The following is a 25,208-nucleotide window of genomic DNA, read 5'->3' on the forward strand; positions in this document are numbered from 1 at the left end:
AAAGCTCGACCATATAACAAAGAGTATTCTTTAAACAACAGCCCAGCAATTTTTGACTGCATCCCCAACATTATTCCGTATTTCTCCTTAACTAGTCAGTCAAGACTACCCATCGCTTCATATATATATATATATATATATATATATATATATATATATATATATATATATATATATATATATATATATATATATATATATATATATATATATATATATATATATAGTAGTCAGTTTCACAAGAGTAAGGTATCAGAAAATATAAAATTCTACAACATCATACAATACTTTTTCTAGAAAGAAATTTCAAAAAATTCATTTCTGAATAGAATATCTTTCAGATTCACATCTATTATATCTCTTATTTTATTGAAACATTTGATACCAATATGCTTTGGTAAATTTTCACAAACTGATAACCTTTCATAGGGTTATCGAAGTCTTTCTTTATTCCTAGTAACATACATCTGAGTGTCCCCATTCCTAATAAAATCATTTTGGTTTCTTTCAATGTACATAATCAGCTCAAGAATATACAAACATGGAAGAGTTAGTATTTGGAGATTATTGAATAATGGTTTACATGTTGTACTTGGATGTACATGGCACATTGTTCTCATTACCTTTTTTTCAGATACAAATTTCCTTCCAAAGTGATAAGAGAACCCCCAAAAGATCTCGCCATATTGCAAAGTAGACTAGATGTCTGCTGATACAGTATATCCCAGATATTTCATTATATAGCATGTAGTGCTTAGATTTGAACAGTGAATATGTGTGCTTACCCCTCATATCGTAGAGAGCAACTAAAATAATCTGATTTTTCAATTTATTCCTGGAAGGAAAATATTGAGGTTGGACAGTTGTCAATTTTTCTTCAAATACATCAACTGATACATCAAAAATAGTTATTTGTGTGTACTCAAATTATTAAAAGAAGTTATCTTTGCTGTTACGCCAAACGGGGTCAAGTGACATTTTCTTCGCATGAGCAGTCAACATATATTTCTCTGATTGTTGTTTTACAATATATTGTCAAAGTGGAATTAATATGACCGCATCCTAAAAACACTCGTTCATATTAGAATTTACAATTTTATGACTTATCTAAATCCTTTATTTCATTAAAAAGACGCAGTTTTTCATTTATGAACTATCAAAATAGCAGTCAACCCCTTCTTTCACAAACAATAAAGAGTTATTTTCGAAATAAAAACATCTACTGAACATTTAAAAATGAATATTATACCCAAAGCTCCATAAATGACTATATTAAAATTTCATAACGTTATTGGAACTTATGAAATAACCAAAAAGTATTAAAAACGCAAATTCTTTCTACATCATTCAGGAAATAAATCCCCGCTGAAATCAAAACATATATTTAACATTTCTAAATAAACATTTCGTTCAAAGCTCCATGAATGACTATTACAACAAGTTCATAATGTTTTGGGGTCTGTGGAATAGCCAAAAAGTCTTAAAAACGCAAATTCTTTGAACATTAGCTTGGAAATAACGCCTCGCTGGATTACTATAAATCCTTCCCTTCTGAAAGTTTGTATCTGTTTCAGTGGCATGCTCGACTGTGACCGTAACGAAATGCCAAGCAGCCCTTCGTACTCTACAAGCTTTCCCTTCTTCAAGCCGACTTGTCTCTGTCGAGAGCCTCACGTGGATCCCGACTGCAATTCCTTCAGGGACTTCCTTTTCGATCATCCTTGCGTGTTCGTTATGAAGAAAGGTTCGTACATCTCAAAGTCGAGTTATGGCCTTTAGTGTTAAATTTTGAGAGCGAGAGAATATGTATACGGATTGAAAACTGAAATACGTTGTAATGCGTCGAACAGTTCAAGTTAGATATCAATTTCTAGTTCCGAAAAACACTTATAGATTGGAAAAAAAGCAACTTTTGCAAAAGTTTGTTTCAAGGTTACAGCAACCATTATATATGTAATTATGTATACATGCAGTATACAGTAAATATTGATATGAAGTTTTTCCATAAATCTCTTTTTGTAATATAAAAAGATGGAGGTATAAACTGTAACCTATCCTAGCACATAATAAACACAGTTGATGAAAACAGAAATTTATAAAATGTTATAGAAATATTTGAGAAAGCGAAACACGTTTTGTGGTTTTGTTAACTGTTCCATGAAAATCACACAATAATGTGTTAGAGTGAATATGAAATATGTACCCTGAAAGATGAAATATTGCTTTGGCACATTTCAACGCTCGCAACATGAATTAATTCAATGTTACATTAAGGCTTATACATCTTTCTACTTCTTAACGTTAATTTTTCGAATTCTTCTGCATATATTGCAAAGTAATCTTGAGTTCTGTCATTTTGTCATCTCTGTCAGACAAAGCTCTCAATATTTCATCGATAATGAATTTTTTTCATCCTTTTATCGTTGCTACCCTCCAAAAAACTTCAATATTCCAAAAAAACTATAGTTCTGTACTCTGAGATTCAAATTATTGTCAAATATTGTGTGTCAATAACACGTGTTGAAGTGAATACGTGTATAACAAATATTTTTTCATTATGTTGCATGCAATGGGAATTTCTTCTAATGAAAATTCGATGATAATGTAATGCTGATTTGAACTTTTTTGCGACTTCGTTCTCATGAACTAAAAAAATACAAGATATGTTAAATAAATAACGGTATTTTTTTAATTTCACAGTATTGGAGAGCCCGATGTTTTTTTTTATTATTTTGGTATGCATACCCCAGAAATATGATGAATGAATGCCAAGCTGTATCCATTATTTACTTTGTCTTTTAATTGCTCGACGATTTATTTATTCGTTTGTTAAAACAAATGAGTCAAAGGATGTTTATCAAATTTTGCATAACAGATCAAATCAAGTGTAAGAAAGTGTATGAAATGTTAACGAAGACCTATGGTGAGTTTTCTGTAAGTGAAACAATAGTTTATCAGTGGTAAAAGCGTTTCCGAAATGACTATGAAGACGTTGAATATAACGTACGACTTCAAAACCCCAGTACATCAACAACCAATGAAAAAGAAAAATACATGGTTGAAAACGATCAGCTGATCACAATCAAAGGAGTTCTTGATGATGTCAACATATCGATTGGTTCTTGTCTTGAAATTTTTTCGGATGTTTTGGTAAGAAACGCGGGGCAGCAAAATCTGTTCCAAAATTGTTGAACTCGGAACAAAAACAGTGGGAAATGAAAGTCACTGAAAAAAGTTAACGACGATGCAGAGTCACTGGAACGTGTTGTAATAGATGAAAAAACATAGGTTTATTGACATGACGTCGACACTAAGGCTCAATGGTCCCAGTGGAGGCTCTCTGACTTGCCAAAACCGATTGTGGTGGCATAGTGCATCATGAATTTTTGCCACGAGGTCTAAAGGTCAAAAACGAGTACTACTTGCTTGAATGTCGAGAAAAACGTAGGTATTTTTGGAAGAATAGTAAAAGAGTTATCAAAATCTGTTCAGTAGTTACACAGATTATTGATTACAGCTATATCCCGCTGTAGATAGACAAAAAAGACTTCATTTAGACGACAAATTCAACATGAGAATAATTTCTAGCACAAACATCGTTTGTAGCGACCATTCGCCCTACAGGCTCTATAGCTGACCAAGTAAGATTATACTCACCTACGAATAGAATGTATCATTTATGGAAACCTTAGCCACCCTAGATAGCGGCTTGAAGATTTTCTGTGGAATGAACACGAATATTTGTGAAAAAAAATATGTATTCTCGAAAAAAACTAACTATCTCTTTATTTGCCCATCTTAAAAAACCGTATGGTAAACCTACAAAAAGTTATGAAAAAAAACTTCACTGGAAAGTCTTCATGAAAATACATAAAACATGCACAAAAGTTTTTTCCACTTTCTCTTTCGAAATAACTACTTTCACATAAACATCGAGTTCACAAAAATCATTTTTTCCATCAAGTTTGTAATCCAAAGTATATGAAATTCACAGATGTCGTTTACGGGAACGCCACACAACTCTTTTCTTTCAAATTGGTAACTGAAAGAAGATTCTGTGTATGATTCACTGTAACCACATGAGGTCAGTACTTACCATAGTCAGTACTTACATCATATCCAGTGTCAGCCCTCGTATCATTCATAACACATTGTCATCAGTGTTGCTCGACTTGCTGATTTCACTTCTTCGATTGACGACTTGTTTATTTTGTATAGTGGAAATATAGTGGAAAATAGACAAAAGTGTGTTTTTGTAGTGTATCCTAAATAAATTACAGTTCATAAAGGACTGTGATGTCATGGCACACTATATGATCTGACCAATAAGGAAAATGAGAACTACTTATACATTTAACATTGACAGAAAGTATAAGTTTGTAAACTTCAGCAACGAGGAACTAATGGAAAACATCAAGTGCTATATTTTGTTAGCGATCGTGTGCGTAATAGAATAATATTTCATGAGGAAAGTTGTTCGAATATGAACATATAATATAATCGAAGGGTTTCATACTCAGATTGTTCATTATCAAAACCAAAAGAAACCAAACTGTGTACATAGGGGGATCTGTTTACTCGCTTAGTCTGGATATGTATAGAAATGATGTATTCTGAACACTCAGAGACGTTAGCAGACTGATAACAGAGAGCTATTTTCTTCACATCCAACAAATGTTGTCCTATACTTTGTCGAATATCAAACAGAAATGTTTCCCAATGAAAGGAGTTGGTACGGAAGGGACAATGAACTAATAAAGTTTGAAGAAATATGTTTCATAGTACCAGTTGAAGAAGTCTCTAACTATGTACAACACATTTGCTTTAAAGTGGTTGACAATTTTTCATGATGAATTTTACTAGTTCGGACTTCCATTGTCGAATATGATATAGTATAATTTGAAATATTTGAAAAATCAAATAAAATCGAAAATCGTTCAGTTATATAAAGCAATTCCGTACACAGCATCCCAGTAAGTCTAACTGGAAGATGGTTTATTTTCGCAAGATGAAGGATCGCCAATGAGATTGATACTTTCACTAGTTATAGCCAACATACATATAGAGTGGTTTGAAACTCTGGCCGTTAAAGGAGCCCCGAGTCTGGTTGAGATACGTTGACGACACCTTCGTAGTATGGAACAATGAAAATATAGAACTAGACACCTTCCTGAAGCACATCAACAGCGTGAAAGCTTTCATTATTTCCACAATGGAGAAGGGGGTACACAACAAATTACAAATCTTAGACGTATTTGTGAAGAGGATTAACATTTTGTAAAAAACATCCGTATACTAATAACCCACTCGCACGGGAAAATATCTGAATCACGAATCCAACCACCATCAATCTACCAAATGGGGAATCATCAAGAATCTAGTGGATCATGCTCTCGCGCTCTGTCATGGTGGATCATGTTTTCGTGCTCTGGGTTGATGGAACAGATTATGGCTGGAAGACAGAAATATCCTCACAAGGAATAGAAGCCGTCATAACCAGTGCTTACCTTTTTCTACGTCAGAGAACTGTCGAAAAACATGAGAAGAATTTGGTCCAAGTGCAATACAAGAACCTGCTTCAGATCCAAAAACACCATCCGTAGAAGCCTCACGAAAACCAGGCCACCAAACAAAGACTGTGATTACAAAAATTGCATTTTTCGTATACCCTGTGAGTGCTGCAAATCCTATATTGGTAAAACTAGGATGCTGTTGGAAGTCTGCATTGCCGAACACAAAGAAAAACATACAGCAAGGAGAAACCAGCAAATCGGGCATTGCAGAGCATCAACATTACAACAAGCTGAGATCAATCACAGAAAGGAATACTGGTTCGAAAGGAAGTTCAAAGGAGCTGCATATATGTCGTTCAACGATGCATTCAATCAAGCTAGCATAGAGATACGCAACATATGGAAAACTTCGATCTATCGAAAAACGGTCAACTCCCACTGAACTGGTAATGCGGATAGAGGGAAGAGGATATCGGTGGATACATTCAGTTATCATCCGAAGACGATTGTGCATGTTAACGATCGAAACGTCGTCGTTGTTCAATTTTTAATTTTTTGCTTGTTTTCATCACTGTATTCATTGCTCAAGGTAATTGTTATTCTCAGTCATCAGACAATCATAATAAGTGAAAAATGGAGTGGATCCAGCACAAACACAGCTTCAACATACCAATTAAAGCTCACTCATCAACGCGCATTCCACATACTGAGATAGTGTCATCAAGAAATGAACTTTACTCATATAGTATAGTTCATCCTATACTGAATGATTCAGAAAATGTTCATCATCTTCCTTCAGTAAGACTTCTCGAATAATAAATCACAAAAAAGATCCGTTTCAAAAAGTCCAATCGGTTTTTCAGGGTCTGTTATGATGAAAAATTCAGGAAGCTGAAGGAGAATATATTACTCTTTCTCTGATATTGTACGACATATTTCTCCTTTGTCAGATGTAACGTAATATATGCATAACGGTTTATAAGAGTATTTCAGAATGCCTACCCTTGTTCTTCGTGGAGATTGTTCATTCATACATATCCAGGAAATTGGAATGAACTGACGGTAATTGAAAATTTTTAAAGAAATATGGAATGTGACGTAAAATAAATGAACGTTTCCTTCTGTTTAGCATTCATATGCCATTATCGAAGGTTGTTATCCAGTGAAATTCAACTAGTGTATGATCCGAATCCGTTTTTGCTTTCGAACATTCCAATTCTTCATAGAAAATTCATGAATATGTTGGAAGCATCACTTCCTAAAAAAGCTAAAGAATGAATAAGAAACATTTTTCTCCCAATAAAAAAAATACTGTTTCTCAACGTTAAAACTGAAGTAGATCCAAATTATTAGTGAAAGCGCTTTCCTCATACCAAAACAAAATACTGTGGTTTTCAATAGAGCAAGGACAGTAACAGAATCAATTTCAAAATGGTATCACTCCACTAATTGAATCTACCAATTTTTTTCAATTTCCTGTCCTGAAATATGGTCGAAAGATCGTTGTCGGGTAGTTAATTGGATAGAATGCATCTGGAAAATCCCAACTACCTACAATACATACAAACCAGAATGTGATGAAATGGTTAACATTTACAATCAGCGGAAAGGTCCTCATTTAACAAACTAAAATCCTATCACCATGTCACCTCCCGGGTTGAGTGCCCTGAGTTGAAATCTTCCCTACACGGTTAATGTGTGCAGAACATCCCATCTCGTCCATATCCACCCCCGCTCCTTCGTAGCGGTCGTCAACTTACTGGTGGGCACTTCAGATCGACATCTGACCTCCGTTGGTCGAAAGTCAGCCTCTAGGTGCTTTTATTTTCTGATCTGTTGTATTGTTTCATCTTGACTTTCCTAACTGAATTTTTGCATGGGGTCCCCAAAAACTAACCAGGGACTATTGTTTTGAAAGAAGTCGCGGTCGAGTGCTTCTCGTTGGACCTGAAAAGGAAGTGTTAGTTATCTGTTACAAAATTATACTTACCGGAGCTGCCTGACAGCGACTCTCGGGAAGTGGTCTTCAGTTCTACTTCAGTGGCCTCCTGTGTTTGTCCCTCTCTCGGAATCTGGGGTCATCCCTGTTCGGTGCGTTATGTAGGTCACTTATCGTTAGATCGAGTTCTGTGACTTATCAAATTCTGTCAAACATGTCCTTTGCGTGTTTTCTCATGGATGCGTCTACGTAGTGTAAGTTTAGGTCTAGATCCCGAAATATGTACCTATTCGGTACGTATCTTGGAGCATTTATGGCGGCCCTTACGCACGCGTTCATGAACGACTATATCTGTCTTATATATGTCGCTGCGCACTGGCCCCAGGCAGTGCAGGCATACAGGATTAGCGGTATCATCAGCAGCTTCACTTTCAATCCCATGTTGCTTCTTCGACCTATTATTGGTAATAGGTTTTGTCGTGCAGATCTCGCCATTTCTATCCTCTGCTGTACGTGAACCTGACCACAGGTTGGCTCATTCCTCTAATCTACCTGCCTGTTGCTGCAAGAATCTGGTGACGTGCGCTTGGCCTGTTGATTTCGCCAGCAGAGCTGTGTCGTCCGAGTATAGTGCCAACTTGTTAAAGTTTTTCTCCGGCTTGGGCATGTCTGCTGTGTATACCGAGAAAAGGTGTGGCGAAAGGACTGCACCTTGTGGGGCCCCTGCTTACAGTAATCGCATCGTTGAGAGTTCTTGTCCTACTCTGCAGCGACATCGCCTGTCAGCTAGAAAAGACTCAATTAATCTTACCATTGGTTTCGTGTAGCCAAAGTTGATCATTTTGGCCATCATGTCAATCATGTTGTATCTTTTGCCTAGGTTGAAGCCTTCTGTGGCAAAGTCTACTACCTACCCTCAGTACTTGCAACTCTGTCGAGTGTCCTGATATGAAACCGAACTGTTCGTGTGGTAGGATTCCTAGTTCGTTAGTTTGGTCCTATAATCCTTCCAGGATGACACGTTCTGCCACTTTGCCTGAGAAAGAGGTAAGCTGAGAAAGGGGTAAGCTCCTGTGGTTATCTGGGAATAGGTGAATTTCCATTGGCTTCAGAATATGGATAACCGTAGCCTCCTTAAACGTGTACGGGAAGTGCTGCAGTCTGAGTATAGCATTTATGATGTTTGTTATAGCTGCTATACCCTTTCTTGGTAGGACTTTCAGAGCCCGGTTTACTATCTGGTCTGGGCCTGGGGCTTTCCGAGTAGCTAGACGTCTTACGATATATTTCACTTCCTCGGGAGATGTTGGTGCCAGGGGTTGCGCGTTCTCTTCTTTGTCTTCTGACTCTACGTACCGTCGTTTTCACCTGTGTCTCTATTTTTTCTACTTCGTCCGTGAACGGAACGTCGTTCTCTCTACACTGCCTTTCAAAATTGTCCATGAATGCTTCCGCTTTCTTTCGGTCCCTGTAGACGATTCCTTGCTCGCCTTGTTTTGGCGGGCATGGCTTTCGAGGTCCCTTCCGAAGAGTTTTCTGCATTCTTCATGCAGATGATAATAATAATAATTCATTTTATTGATAGAAACAACATACAAATATATATATATATATATATATATATATATATATATATATTATATATATATATATATATATATATATTTGTATATGTATATATATATATATATATATATATATATATATATATATATATACAGTGTGTCAATTTGAAAACTTCCCACCCTCAATATCTCCCTTCCAGTACATAATATGAAAAAATGGTCAGACAGGTCAACTTTATTTGCAAGGGGGACACTCTGAATGAATATTTTCAACCCTCGGGGTTCAACCCCCTAGGAGGGGTGGATGTTACCCTCAGAATTTCAAATGGAAAGGGGGGTCAAGTGGCACATCATTTTGAAGGGCATTCAATTCTCTTGCCAATGATACCTTTTTCATTAGTTTTTGATGAGCAGTTTTTGAACAATAACGTTTCAAACGAACGGTGATTAGAAGTGAATAAGAATAAATGATTAAAACTCGCCCGCACTAGATGTTTGGTATTCAGGTTGGTATTCAAAACAAATGATTGTAATGGACTATTGGAAAAGGTGAGCATCGTACTAGGTAGCATCGTTCCAACCCTTGAGTAATATTCGAATTCGTGGATGTGAGAGGAATGTAGAACTACTTAGTTAACGAAATACGCATCGAGTGCAAACAAAAAATACTAAATTGCAAAAAACAAATTTCAACCATCTTGTTACGCTTTATCTGATAATATGTTCAAAATGTTGTCCATTCTGCTCTAAACAGTAATACAGTCTGTTTTCGAACTCCTCTCGAACATTTTGGAAAACTTCACCACTAATTGACCGGCATGCTGCTGTAATTCGTCCTTTGAGGTCATCCATATCAGTGGGCTGTGTTTTATAAACGACAGATTTGAGATATCCCCAAAGAAAAAAATCTAATGGAGTCAAATCCGGTGATCTCGGTGGCCACTCAATTGATCCCCTTCTGCCAATCCATCTCTCCCGGAATCGCTCGTTCAACCATTGTCGGACGGGGCGAAAATAATGAGGTGGCGCACCGTCCTGTTGGAAATGTAACAAATCTTCCTGCAACAGTAAATTACCGTGTGCATCAATTTGAGTTTCGAGCTCGTGAGTTATAAGTGGATCGATAGGTGCTTGAAGCATATCTAGGTACAGATCACCATTCAAGTTTTCTTCAAAAAATAAAGGTCCGATAATGGCATTTCCAAGAATACCAGCCCAAACATTAACTTTTTGTGGGTGTTGTGTATGTCCTTCTCGAAAATTGTGAGGGTTTTCGTCACTCCAATAGCGACAATTTTGCCTATTAACATTGCCATTCAGGAAAAATGAACATTCATCACTGAAACAGATATTGAACAGAAGATTAGGTAAAGCATTGATTCGAAGAGTCATGATTTCACAGAATTCTATTCTTCTGTCATAATCATCCTCATGGAGCTCATGGAGAATCTGCATTTTATATGGATGAAATTTGTGCATTTTCAGTGCTTTCCTTACAGTCTCGTGTGACATTCCCGTCTGTTCTGCTACTGATCGTAAGGAGCTAGTCGGCTCTGCAGCAAATGTTCCAACACCTCAATTTGAGCATCCTCATTCAGTACTCTGGGGTTATTCCTTTTTTTATTCTTCACCGAACCAGTTTCGGAAAACTTTGTCACCAAATCAAGCACATACCGGTGACTTATATTAAGATTTGGATTTCTTTCATTAAAAAGAGATGCCGCCCTTCGTGCGCACTTGCCCACCTCTCCATAAATAAAAATTATTTCAATTCGGTCTTGGATAGTTTAAACCATTCTTACAATTTATACACTTTCTAAGGTATCGCTGATCAGCTCAACAAATGAAACTGAAATGATAGTACTACCAAATGGCTTGAATGCGATGAACACCTTTTTTGCTCAAAAAACGATACTTTTTATAGCAGAAGTAACAAAAAAGGGATAAGAGTTTTAAATCCGATAATAAACCCAAATGAAAGTCACCGAAATCAGATAACTAATTAATGTAAATTTTTTGAGGCTTGTCTAATTTTACCCCTGATGGAAAGTTGAAAAGCTGACCCGTCATCACAAGTTTTACTTATAAGAGAGTCAATAAATTGTATTTCTTTGCATACTAACTTGATAACCAGGCATTTTAGTATAGGCCAATTCTAATTACTTCTATTAGTTTAGAACTACATTTTCGGATACTGCTGATCGGAAAATAATAAATGAGGGCACCGTCGGCAAGCGAATTGAATGCCCTTCAAAATGATGTGCCACTTGACCCCCCTTTCCATTTGAAATTCTGAGGGTAACATCCACCCCTCCTAGGGGGTTGAACCCCGAGGGTTGAAAATATTCATTCAGAGTGTCCCCTTGCAAATAAAGTTGACCTGTCTGACCATTTTTTCATATTATGTACTGGAAGGGAGATATTGAGGGTGGGAAGTTTTCAAATTGACACACTGTATATATATATATATATATATATATATATATATATATATATATATATATATTATATATATATATATATAATATCCATCCAACCAACAAAGATGTGTCTTCGGTGTTTAGTCTGTCTGTTTAGTCAATGGACAATCTGTCTGGAAGACAGATTGTCCATTGTTGATCTCGTAGTATTCTGCCGGCTCTTTGCATACACCTTCTGCTGATCTGTCAAAAGGTTTCCTAATACTTTCATTAGGTCGTTGCTGCTATCTGTTTTCGCTCTTGGTGGAGTCGTCTTCCTGGCTAACAGCTGCTGTCTAGACCTCTGACTCTCCGCTTGTCTAGGCCTCTGACTCTCCGCTTTTCGAGGCCAATTTCCTGCTGGTTGTGTGTGTCTGGGTTTGGGGAACATCTTTCACCCCCTGTAACTTGCCGAGTGCGCTCCCAAACAGTTCGCACATTTGGCTGGCATTTCTCTCTGCCTCTGACACTCCCTTGTATCGTGATTCTCGCCGCATTTTACGCAACGCGCGGTTCTGTGCGTGGCCGAAGAACTGGCATCGGTGGCACTGGGATATTACTTCTTTATTTATTCGCTGTGGCTCCGCCCGCACGATCAGGTTTACGCACATTCTTAGTGCAGATATTTTTCCTTTCTGTTCTGGTACTTTCACCAGGAAGAGTGGTAAGATCACTTTCGTACGCCTGGATGTCATTCGATGACATTCTAGGACTGTATAGCCTTGTTTGGCTAGATCGGTCGCGACGTCTGCCTCCTCCAAGTTCTCCGGTATTCCGCGGATTACTGCGTGGAGCGGTATTTCCTTCTGAGCTCTCTGCTGGCCTTTCAGAGGTTTTTGAGGCCTCTTTGCTATTCCCTTCTTCAGGGAGTTGTTTGTCGCTTACCTTGGTTTGTTAGGAGTCTCCTTTCGTTTCTTCTGGCATTTTGTCTGTGTGCCAGGTCCTACCTTTGCGAGTTTTTTCTTCTTCTCCCTGTCTTCCGTTGCGTTTGCTTGGTCTTTCATTGCCAGTTGCTTTTCCAATTCTTGGAGCCTTAAAGTCAATGCTCTCATTCCTCTAACTAGTCTCAAAATGTTCTTGTCCTGCTTTTCTTTTTTCATTTTCAGTTGGCGTTTTCGTCTTTCGTCTTCGTCTGGTACTGAGTATTGAGTGTTCCTAAAAAAGAATTTGAATCTGGAAAATTAGTATTTTGTGATAGATACACACAGATAGTCCTGATAGGAACTAGTTTCTGCTATTTCACAATTGTCACTGTTTTTAGGTTATTTTTTCGATAACGTTTACACATCTGAATGCTTCGGTGTCTCGATACGAACTCTCTATCACAGGATAACATTGTATTGTAGCTAAATTTTGCTGACCAGGCAAACTTCGTACCACCTCAGAATTCAATATATATTGTGTGAAGTTGGTGGTTGAATTATATTGTTGCTACTTCATTTCATGAATTCAGCCGAGAATCAATGGCGGCCTTAAGTTATGGAGAGCAGGGCAATCGCCCAAGGCTTCGTTCTTGCAGGTGACTCGCGCAGGGACCGCTGGTCATTTTAAAACTTCATTTCATTGTCAGATATCATTTGAAAAAATTAAATGAGTTTGACATCAATAGTAATCTACTATATAAAAATGGATGTTTGTTGGTTGGTTGGTTGGTTGGTAAGTGATAAACTTCTACATCGCTCAACCGATCGTGATGAAACTTGACATGTATGAGTAATTTCTCATCGAGAGGGTTGTTAGGCTATCATTTTTTTTGTAACTCGCCACTAGATGGCGCTGTAGAACAATTTTTCCCAAGTTCCTTGATTCTGATCCTGTCAAAATATTGGAACAGCAGCGATACAGCAACATAGTACTAGTGTTATATATTAGAATGAAATAAAATGTTTCCGGCTCACAACTACACATATATTCCCAATTCCAAAACCAAACAACAACTGAACTCCGTTTCCCACGAGTCGGTAGCTCATGTAAAAAATGTACAATAAAAACCTTTGTTTTTATACATGATCCGAAATCTAACAAGTAATATGACTCATATCAAATTACTCAAAATTAATTCTTATACAGTGCATTTTTTTAATGTCCCCCTCCTTTTAGTTCTTGAACGGGTCAACTCAAAAAATTGAAATTTGTGATAATGAAATTAATGCATGAATTCTTTATTTTGAAGTTGGATTGACAGATGAAACTCTCAATATGGTGACTGAGCGCCACCTGGAAAATAAATTAAATAGAAAGGAGGGTCTTGTGATTCATCTTTTTGAAGCTCCTGATAAATGCTTCACAACCCTATAATATTATGTCAATATGTTCAATAACTGCAAAATGGCGGAACTTTTAATAATTGCCTGAATACATTGACATTTAACTACATAATATGGGGTAATGAGCTTGAGGTCAGTTCAGAAAATGCTCGAAATGGTTGCCTTGAACCTCTTGACATATGAACAGCCTATCCGATATTTCACGCCGAACATTTTCGAACACAATAACGTTAATATCTCTACAAATATTTATTATTCTCTGCCGTATAACCAATATTGAAGCAGGTTCAGTTTCTTACACTTTTTGCTTCATACAGCTCTATAAAAAATTCTAAAGTTGTCAAATCTGGCGAGCAGGCTGGCCATTCTGTAGGACCTCGGTGGCCAATCCCACGATCAAGAAAAGTAGTATCCAAATAGTTTCTTACTTGTCTGGAGTAATGTGGTGGTGCTCCATCTTGTTGGAATACAATATGCATATCGAATTCATTAGGATTCGGTTCGATGATTTCAGTGATGAGAGGGTCAACAGTAGTTTCTAGCATATTCAAATATAGTTCCCCAGTTGAATTTTGATCAATAAATAGAGGTCATATAATATGGTTTCCCAATATTGATAGATTGTTGACGTGGTACCTTTCTACTAGTAAGACCGAAAGCTTAATGAGAATATTCTTACTGAACAATGATGTCCATTGTCGTACTGACATTTTTCGTCGTTTTTATAAACGAAAAATAACTTGACAAACCTTATCGGGTTGTTAGAATTGTCATATGACAGATAAAAAAAATATTTCTAGAAATATCGATATCAATGTGTTTGACTTCAGGAAATTATCAAATGTTCCGCCATTTTGTAGTAGTTGAAGATATTGACTTCACACTCTAGGGTTGTAAAGCATTTGTCAGGAGCTTCAAAAAGTTGTGTCACAAGACCCTCCTTTCCGTTTAATTTTTTTTCCCAGATGCCGCCCAGACGCCATCTTGAAAGTTTCAGCTGTCAATTTCACTTTGAATTAAAGTATTCATGCATTAATTCCATTATTCCAAATTTCAATTTTTGAGTCTACCCGTTCAAAAAATAAAAGGGGGGGAAACATTAAATAAATACACTGTATAGGTACTGAAACGTAGTTGGAAAACTCAACACGCAACAACTTTGATGCATTATAGTGTTTTGCCACTGTCATCGTATTCAATGTATCTGAAGAAAGGTTGGATGGGTAACAGGATCAATTTTTTCAAAAAAACAATTGTTTTTTGTTTTTTTTTAAGATTAATTCTGTTACCCAACCAAACTCTCTTCTGAAAAAATTTTGGATCACTAAACTAATTGATTGTATTCAATATTTTCCAATTCATAAGGAAACATAAGTAAAGTATACACACAAACCTTCCTGTTAAATCACTGCGTCTATTGGTGAAAACCGTATTTTTTCAAGGACAAAACACAAGCACTACAGGGATATAATTACGGCGCTCTAAGAACGGTGTTTGTGCGAAAGTAGTGATTCATGTATGAAAATCTGTCCGGTAGTTAGGAAAGACAGATCCGGTGCGGGACTTCATTACATACTGTGTATATTTTTGTAAATACTTCCCGATGTCTCAATAATGATTCCATATTTTATTCAACATATGTTTATTTTATCGCTTACGTCTCACATACATGTAGCTACCTTATATTAACTTATCCCAATATCATGAGGATATGTATGAAATAAGGCTACTGTTCTTATTATCATTATGACAAATGATCACTTGGTGATCGAAACACGTGTCAAGGTATAGGAAGAACGATTTGAATCATTTCATTAGTTCGGTCTTCCATTGTCTAGTATGATATAAATTGATTTGAAAACCCTATAAGAAACTGTGAAAAAAATTGAAAATAGAAAGGTTAGCTGACTATTTATAGTTAGATCTCTCATCCGAAGACGATTCTGAATACTAACAATCGAAACGTCGTGAATTAACTTGGTTTGAAATCTTTCAATTTGTAATTTGTCATTTCTTGTTGATAATTTTTTTTTATTTTCATTTCGTGTTAATATTACATTTTTTAATTTTTTTGGATTGTTACTTGTATTTCATTTCATTGTAATTTCAGTTTTTTTTCTTAATATAATTGTTATTTTTATACGCTAACCTTTTCATTTTTTATTTTTTCTACAGTTTCTTTCAGGGTTTTCAAATCAATTTATATCATACTAGACAATGGAAATCCGAAATAATGAAATGCACCATGAAACATTGTCAACCACCTTCAAACTAACAATTTGATGTTAAGATAAAACTTCAGTAATATGCATTACTACACCAAAGGTGCCAAACAGTGCATCAGTGTATCATTATAACACTTATTTGATGATAAAAAACCTACTATGTTCGAAATTTTTTTTTCGTTAACCAACTATCGCAGCCCTACGAACGACTGCCCTCAGAAGTCGAAGCTTGTGCGAGCTAAGGACTAACGAGGTCTTCAACGCGTGCTTCCTAACACGGCAAGTGAAAATCGAGCGTACAGCCTGACTCACACATCGGTATCGACCGATTACCTGAGTGAACAGATCACCCACGTCAAACCGCCCGTCTACCGACCGACACGGACATGGATAATTTCTTTCAAAAGAACACCCATAGTTTCAATCTGACAGATTTCAAACTTCTTAAAAAGATCAAGTTCAGTTATTTATGTTCTCGCTATTCCTTTTCCAAGGTCGTTTTATTCATCAATCAAACATTAGATTTGAGGCCGTCTTTCTCCATTTAGAGGGGTTCCTGAAAAGTATAGTTCGAAGTGTAATGAGTTGATTGTTTAAACGATGTGCCGCTATGGTTTGTTGGGTAAATCTGACATATCTTGGTAGAATCAAGTTGATGAAGATTTCAGTCTGTATCTTGCGCATGCTTACAGGCGGAGTTCTATATTCTAATGGAGTTGTAATGTGAGCTACTAATGCAATACGAGTTGTTCAGTCGTGTACAATTCCAATTCCAATCCCAACAAATTGATTAACGCAGCTAGCGAAATGCCTTCTCTGGTATAAGCATGCCTGGCACAGTGTCATTTCGTTTCTTAAAGAAAAGTAATAACTGGGTTTTCTTAATAGCATCAAATTCCTGGCGAACACTGGGTGAATGATTGATTAGTAAACCTTCGTACAAGAAATGGTCAAAGGACTTAAGAATAAGCAAGCGTAGCATTCCGAGACTCTCTATATTCCTTGATGTCATTATTCTAAATTTACAGTTTTCTCTATAATTTTCGATATTATTGCCAGCAAAGCATATTGTTCAATCATTTGGGAGATTTTCCTTGCCCCGTTCTGTATATATTCTTAATTCAAGAAATATCAGTGAAACAAGGAGAACCCCCTTTCTTAAGATTGAAAAGTCACAAAACACTGTTGCAGGTTCATAGACTTTTTCAATGTACAATGATATGTAATTTATTATATAAAAAATTTCGCTAATGGTGAGCTATTTGGAAATTTGTTTATTGAGATACTGCGAAAAATAGTACGATATACTCGTAAAATCAGGACCACCGAAACAAATTTGCGGACAAGTTTTCATCAATTACTTTTACAGAAAACTCCCAAATTATGAAGCAGTTTTGATGAATAAGGAAAAATTCAAAAAATTATTGGGAAATTGATACGTGCAATAATTAACACTATGCATATTCCAGCCAAATTTTATTCGAGAAGATATATGTCAATCAAGTAGCCAAAATAAATTAAATGTTGACGAAACATCAACTCCAAAATTATGAAAGTTATTTTTCACCAACTTTCCATTCAAATGATGAATATTAATCGACAATCACCAAAAGATGCCTTTCACCGCCATAAAAATATCACCTGCATGTTTACATTTTGTTTTTTTGTTTGTGTTCCATTCGCTCGGCGCGACCGGAAAGTTATCTTTTGTATCGTTCTGTTGAAACTTATTGCTGCATTCAGCACTTTTCTGTATACGAGCCATGTTTTACATTCGTTCTGGAAGCAAAAAATTAGTCGACGTTTCTGAAAGTCCGGTAAATTAAACAGTCAGTTGAATTATGTTTTCAACTGCAGTTTTCCACCCACTGTGAAAAATGCAATGTGAAATAACCGATATTCAACATGAGCTTCATATTTACTCTCGAAATTAATTTTATTCACCTGAAACATTGAATCTTGGGAAATACATCGTCATCGCCAATCGCATGGAACTATTTCTTTTCGTTTGTATTCGAATAGACAAGGATATATATTTTTCAGGAGAGATTATTATTCGGGAAAGGAACTTTTGGCGGTATGCTTCATCTGTACACAAAAATTGTGTGAAACTTCCAAAGAAAGAAAGAAATCGATTTCGTTTAGAATGAACTCTTTACGGAGATCTGTAGATCATACGTATGATTTACTTTCGAACACAAACTGGAAGATGAAGCTCTCTCGAAACAACTACTTTCACATGAACATTGAATCACACTTTAGAAAAAGTACTTCTCGAATAACTTTAAAATACGAAAATCACTTTTTTATACAACTGTCATTAGAAGTGGCATTGCTAATGGTTTTCAAGAGTATTGAAAGATGATGTTTTCAAAGTAGCGTATTGAAAAACACTAGTATTGAAAGTATTTTCAACAATATTATCTTCGATCAAATAGCAATGAACAAAACATAATTAATTATTCAATTTTCAAGGAAGTGTTTTCATGAACAACATATAAAGATACAATTGAAATCTGTTATATACATCAATTACATTAATATTATTATTTATGATCATTAATATAGAAAGTACAACTAGATCAACTGCTGATATCAATACCTTGCGATGTTGAAGAGCCTTGTGATATATTCGAACTAGCTGAGTTGACAATTTCATGGGCATCAACGTTTAATTCTTGAAAAGAAGAGGACGATGCTGTATCGCTGGAGCTAGCTGTTGGGATTTTATTCTTTCAGCAATAGCCTTTTCATAAGAAATAAATTGATCGATGTAACCTTCAGCTACTGTTGCAGACTTCCATCCACCATGTTCCTAAATACTCGTTATATTTGCCCCTGATTCTGCTAGCAAAGAAGCAGAAAACCTTCTGATACAATGACCTGTCTATTGCTTCGGTTTCAGGAGGTTCAGAAACTCAGCAGTGGTAGAGGGCATTTTCCCAAACGTGTATATACCAACTGGGTTGGCACTGCATTTATAATTTGAGTATTTCAGAAAAAAAAACGTTGATGATTGAAGGGCGTAATGCAACGTGTTTTTTTAATAGTCAATGTTCTTCCAACAATGCAGAAATAACGACCATTTTTTCGTTTTTGTATTTGGAATTTGAACAATCAATGAGTTATCCATTAATTTGATGTCTTTTTATTTGATAAATAACACAGCTCTTCACGCCGACAGGGTCCATATATTCCGAAAATAGTAGCAACTTTTATCATCAAATATTTTCCATCTGGTGCCTCATTCTTCAAACGTAAGATTTTTCGATTTTTTGGGCTCATAACTTTAATTTTTCCGCTTGAAGAATGCTATTACCTTGGAATATTTGCTTGTATTAACACCATTTTTAACGGGCGCATTCGACTTCATCATCGAAAATTTGTTCCACTAAGTTGGCGAATTCCATATTTTTGGTTTCTCTTCTAGATAGGGTGACATCTCTTGTCAGTTGAGTATTTTCTTGTTATTGCATTTGCTGTTGAAGTGGCTGTGTCAGATGACGCCTAATCATCTGGTTACCAGCAAATAGTATTGTTTACAGCTACTATGGCATTTGCTTTCGCAGATAAATCTAATGTGGTATCACTATCATCTAGATCCATCTTCTTGAAAATAACTTGAAATTGAAGCAACTACTAGCAAACACGCGGCGTGCCAAGAAACCGTTCCTATGTTTAGTAACGTCACTGCTGTAAAATTGTATTGGAAGAATTGATAACATTGAGGATGAAATGTATGGAAAAGAGAAGTATAATTCAGTTATTAAGGACTTATTTTTTTCAGATAGGAAAAATTTTCAAATAAGATTTCACTAAAAACTTTGAATAATACTTTCAAGACAACAGTCGTTCAAAAGCAATAACTTATAGCGACGAAAAACCACGTGAATGTAATGAAAGTATTTATTTTTAATATATTTCAGACGATGTGAATTCACATTCACGTTGTACAGAAAATGTTGTTTGTATTTCGTGCCAAAAATCGACACAAAAATAAATATTTGTATTCAGTTCAATCATTCTCGATCGTAGACTCAAAAGTTTTGGGGTAAATATTCGGTTTGAGAGCACCCGGCGATGGTATTCGCAAAATTTTCTTGACAACATTTTACCATACTGTCTTCAATTGGAATTTTATTCTTTCATTCTTTTCTATTTGTGAACTCAAACGTCACAATTTTTATATTGCCAATATTTGTTTTAGCGATCTTATTACAACAATAACAACAATTTTTAGCGGTCATTTCGCTAAGTACAAGTACAAAAAATGCAGGTAATAATTACATTTAAAAACACGGCAAGTGACGCATCAATTATTATGATGAAAATGTATCGACTATTTGATCATTATACATACCTGAAAAATAAAAGTTACACCTTGAGTCAATGCAAAACAGTCAACAGTAGCTCGTACTACACGTTCCTGAACATTTTGGGCCTCAGACTATGCCAGGTAGATGAAATGAAAAATTATATTCATTTATGCATGTGGTAACACGCCTGAATGAATTATTTTCTGATCGAATAATTACATTGGAATATTCAACTATTGGTATCCTGATTATCGGCTAGTATTTAGCCGCGTATAAAATACAAACATTACCACTTTACTGTCAATTTTGCTGTGATAATATTATTAATGAAAATGAAATTGTATCTACCACATTTCCGAATATGTGATTATTCTTAATTTATCTGTTAGATTTAAATGAAGATATTTCTCTCAGCAGAAATGTAATTCTCCTCTCCTCCCCACTAACCAAGATGATGGAAACGAATTCCTAACTCTAATAGTACGATAGAGTATCACTTACAGATAAACATCAATAATTTCGGTCAGGAATTTGGGGGATATTTTCTTGTGAAAGTTCCCACAAATACAAACAGAGTGATTCATAAAAAGGAATACAATGGGCTCATTGGGATGAGACCTTCACCACTGTTCATTGTTTTTATGAAACACTTCACTATTCCCAGACTTTCTAAAGCATCAAAAAATCTAGAATTTTGTCCCAATTTAAACAATTCAGGCAATTCTTATTTAATTTATGACATTAGGTTTTTTTAGTCTTCGAAATTGGATAAGTACTGCGTGTTCTTTGAAACGAGTACTGATAGCTCGCTCAGTCTGGCCGATATATTTTTCTTGTTACCGAGCTCACAGCTCATTTCATATATCCCCTACTTTTCATTTCACAATATTTCGTCTCTAGGGTTACCTAACAACAAAGTTCTATTAACTTATCAAGAATAACTGATGATAATGTACGAAAGAGAGAAAGATTGAAGATATTTTCTATCTGAAAACAGATAAAACCAATAAGGTTTTGAATTTGAACAAACAAATAAGATTCTTTTGAAAAAAAAAATATTGAGAACGGTCTCTATAATGAATGATCAAGGAAGTCATTGCCTAAGATGATTTCAAAAGTGCTGGCATTTGATCACACCTGCTTGGATTTGGAGTCTACAGATTTCTTATTCTATGGATCCTAAGATATACGGTCTACCAAGTCTCTATACCAAATAATATAAACTATTTGAGGGTGAATGGTCCCAGTGGAAAGACAATCGGAGACTATATATAATCAAAGACAATCTGCATGGAACAGAGTTGCTCCCAGTTCAATTTCTGTTTATAGAGACAGCATAAAGGCACGGCAATGGAAAACCCTGTCCCCTTTGTAGCTACTATGTTCATGAGCAAATCTAAATTGGAAGAAAAATATAAATAAGATCACATTTCACGGTCTTGGATCAGATATGTCGAATAATATTTTATACAAAGAAATCAAAAGAGAAATTTGTTTCAACTCTCAACAACAAAACCCCAAATATAAAATTCACATATGAAATTGAAACAATTGGATGTCTGAGTAATAAGAAGTAACCTGGGTCTAGAATTGTATGTGCACAGAAAGAATATCAGTACTTTCAAATATATCCTGACAGCTCACACCATTTTCCACAACAAATGGCAGATCTGCACTTTCTTGTCCATACGCTTGTTATGTTCCCTGTGACTGCAGAAAGGTACGATATCGAGAAAAGTGTTATTAGAGACATAGCTGAAATCAACGGGTATTTTTTATATGGTGTAGATAAGTTAATTTGGAGACGTAAATGTTGAGAAAATCTTCATGAATCTTTGACTTTTCGACTTTTTATTCATGTTCCAGAAAGTTGAACATGAAAGTAGCCCTCAAAACTCCTTGCTCACTTCACCAAATGTTAGGTAACCCTATGCACAAGAACACGAACATGAAGACCAGATTGATCCAAGGCGTCAAGGCGTGTTGCTTAACACGCCTTGGAGAACGACCATAAAATAAATTAAAACTATCCGAAATTGTTGATATCGGAATTTGACACTAGATGTTTGGATGCTTTGAAAAGTCCGAAAATATAATCAGTGAGAGAGGTCCGATTTCAAACATCCCATCATATTTCTTTTCATGGATTATTTCGTTTGTGGGAACTTTCACAAGAAAATCACTGATCGGAAAGTGAAAGTGTACCCTGTTGAACATAAATAGATACAAAGTCCACAGTGAGGATATCTCCTGATGATATCAACTTGGTAGGTGAAACACGTGTCGATAAAAGTATTGAAGTTCTTGTGATTAGGACAAGTGCTCATCTTGGATGTATCGTCGGCCAGAGGTTCCAGTTCCACTTTTTGATGTGAAACATATGTAGCCGCACGATTGCTGGCCTGGCGACAGGTCGCCACTTCATTTGATACTAGCTTCTACCCGCGGCTTCGCTCGCGGGTGACAGAAGAAACTAACAATGAATATAGAAAAATTCCAAACAGCTAAAACTATAGTCAACTGGATTGAATTGGATTGGATATTGTCGTGACTGTGAATAACATAGTGCGACGGTATTACAGTACTGAGGGTTGGAACTTCATTACTGGAATGCTAGATGACGTTAAAGTAGCTAGATTTTGAGATTTTTTTTGACAAACAATTTTTTTATGTTACATAAAAAATAATTGTTTTTTTTCAATAAAAATTATTGTATGTTACTTCTAATACCTCCAAGAACATATGTACAAAATTTCATGATGATCGATTGAGTAGTTTTCGCGTGAAACCGTAACAAACAAACTCACATTCGCATTCATTATATTAGTAGGGATAGGGATAGGCAAGTAGGGATGTCGTGACTGTGAATGATACAGTGCGACGGTAACACGGTACAAAAGGTTACAACATCATTACTGGAATGCTAGATGACGTTAAAGTAGCTAGATTTTGAGATTTTTTTGACAAACAATTTGTTTATCTTACATAAAAAATATTTTTTTTTTATTAAAAGTATCCTATGTTACTTCTAATACCTCCAAGAACATATGTACAAAATTTCATGATGATCAGTTGGGTAGTTTTCGCGTGAAACCATAACAAACAAACCTACATTCGCATTTATAATATTAGTAGTGATTGTACGAATTGATCACCCGATGAGGAATATTTTGTCGAGGCGTCACCGGTCATAGGATATCGAAAGGTTTTTGTTTTTTGAATGATTCAATGGAATATTATTAGGAAGATTATGCATTCATCATGTGAAAGGAAATAAAAGGTGGTATTCAAAGTGCGACCAGTGTTTGTTTCCTTCATCAGAATTGGGATTGTGCCTAGCGCTCACAGTGAACCAGAGAATTCTGTTGTTCAAACATTGAAAAATAATGTTGTATTACGATGCTTTCTGCAAACGAAAAATTCTTCACTAGGGTTGTTCTTTTCGTTTAGATGTTTGTGGATAATTGTGAAAATAACTTTCAAAGAGGAAGATTCGACTCGAACACTTTGAGCTGAACTGGTGAAAGCTTTGACGTCACAGCGATCTGGTGAACAGGTAGATTTGCCCTATTTTAGACCTGAGTCAAGTAGAATCTGGTGAAATTCAAATAGGCTGATCTGATGTTCAAACATTTTCAAGAATTCGTCGATTTTTACTAAACGACGCAAATGATGTTTTGAACGTTGGAACCTTCACAACAGAAAGTGAGCAACTTTTTGTATTCATTTCATCGAAGCTTTCTCACCAAAAAGAAACCTTGGTCGTAAGTCATAAGATGAAGTTGAATTCTCAAGTGCTTTCGTAAACAAGTGTGAATCAAAAAATGTACATGAAAAATCAGCTGAAGATTGTTATTGTTGAAGATTGTACGCACAAAATGGTGTGAGATTTACTTAGTAGAATTGATCCTTCATGGAATATCTAAACCTGAAACCCGCAATGCTGCTATGAAGGCTAATTGTCATACTACTTCTGAGTCATTGGTGTTTTTGTCTTTCTTTGTGAATCTTCCTCATACCAATGAGGAACAAGAAAAAATTGCTGGACGCGACACTTTTTCTCTTGAGAGAAAATACCCTTTTCCTGAGAAAAAAACAAGTGGATCTGCTGAAGGACCTATAAAATGTTACCAGTGTGGTAAAGTGGGATATGTGAAGGCAAAATGACGTGCCAAAAATCTAGAATCATCGTATGACAACCGAAGTTTCTCTACCAGTCAACATGAAGTGCCGAGTTCATCAAAAAGTTTCGAAACTTGTAGTTTTTGTACCAAGACACAATGCTTCACATTGTTTCACCAAAGCTGGAATTGAGAAACAGCGCAATATTGTTCTCTGTACAGCTGTTCAACGGTTCAACGAAAGTTAAACCATTGGAATTGCAAAGGCTGATTCTCAAAAACTTGGAACACTGTTCCGAACCAGCAAACTGTACACACCTCAGCAACTTTTGATGCTTCACAAAGCTCAGATCAGAGCTCCTTTGGAGTATTGTTCTCATGTATGGATCTCCGCCCCCATACATACCCTGAAGCTGCTGGATTCCATCCAGAAAAGAGCCATCCGCCTGATTAGAGACGCGAATATCACTTGTAACCTTGATGGTCTGAAACATCGAAGAAAGGTTGAAGATTCATCTCTCTTCTATTGATATTCTCACGGGAAGTGTTCAAATGAGTTGGCACATTTGATTCCACCAAGAGCGGTGCATGACAGAAATACGCGACGGACTGTGGCTGCTCATCGTTATGAGGTACAACTCAGTACACCACAAACTTTACTGTTTGAGAACTCTTTCATTTTGAGAACGCCGTTTATGTGGAGTGAACTTCCTGAGAACGTTTCTCCGAATGAATTCAATTTTCAGCAATTCAAATTCCATGTGAATCACTACTCTCGCACAGTCACTGCTCTAAGAGCGCCT

The 25,208-nt window shown here is 36.0% G+C and overlaps 1 protein-coding gene across 1 annotated transcript in view; it reads left to right on the top strand.

Annotated features, from left to right (window-relative positions):
* The window catches only part of Gfrl (Glial cell line-derived neurotrophic family receptor-like), a 498,063-nt gene that overhangs the window by 351,574 nt on the left and 121,281 nt on the right, over nucleotides 1-25,208 (top strand). The window contains 2 exon segments of the mRNA XM_074173921.1: nucleotides 1,575-1,628; nucleotides 1,631-1,744. Coding sequence (XP_074030022.1) covers nucleotides 1,575-1,628; nucleotides 1,631-1,744 — 168 coding nt within the window.

Source organism: Leptinotarsa decemlineata, unplaced genomic scaffold (genome assembly GCF_025532065.1).
Source record: "Leptinotarsa decemlineata unplaced genomic scaffold, Ldec_3_MD MMD2_tig00000505_RagTag_RagTag, whole genome shotgun sequence".
Classification (NCBI taxonomy): Eukaryota; Metazoa; Arthropoda; class Insecta; order Coleoptera; family Chrysomelidae; genus Leptinotarsa; species Leptinotarsa decemlineata.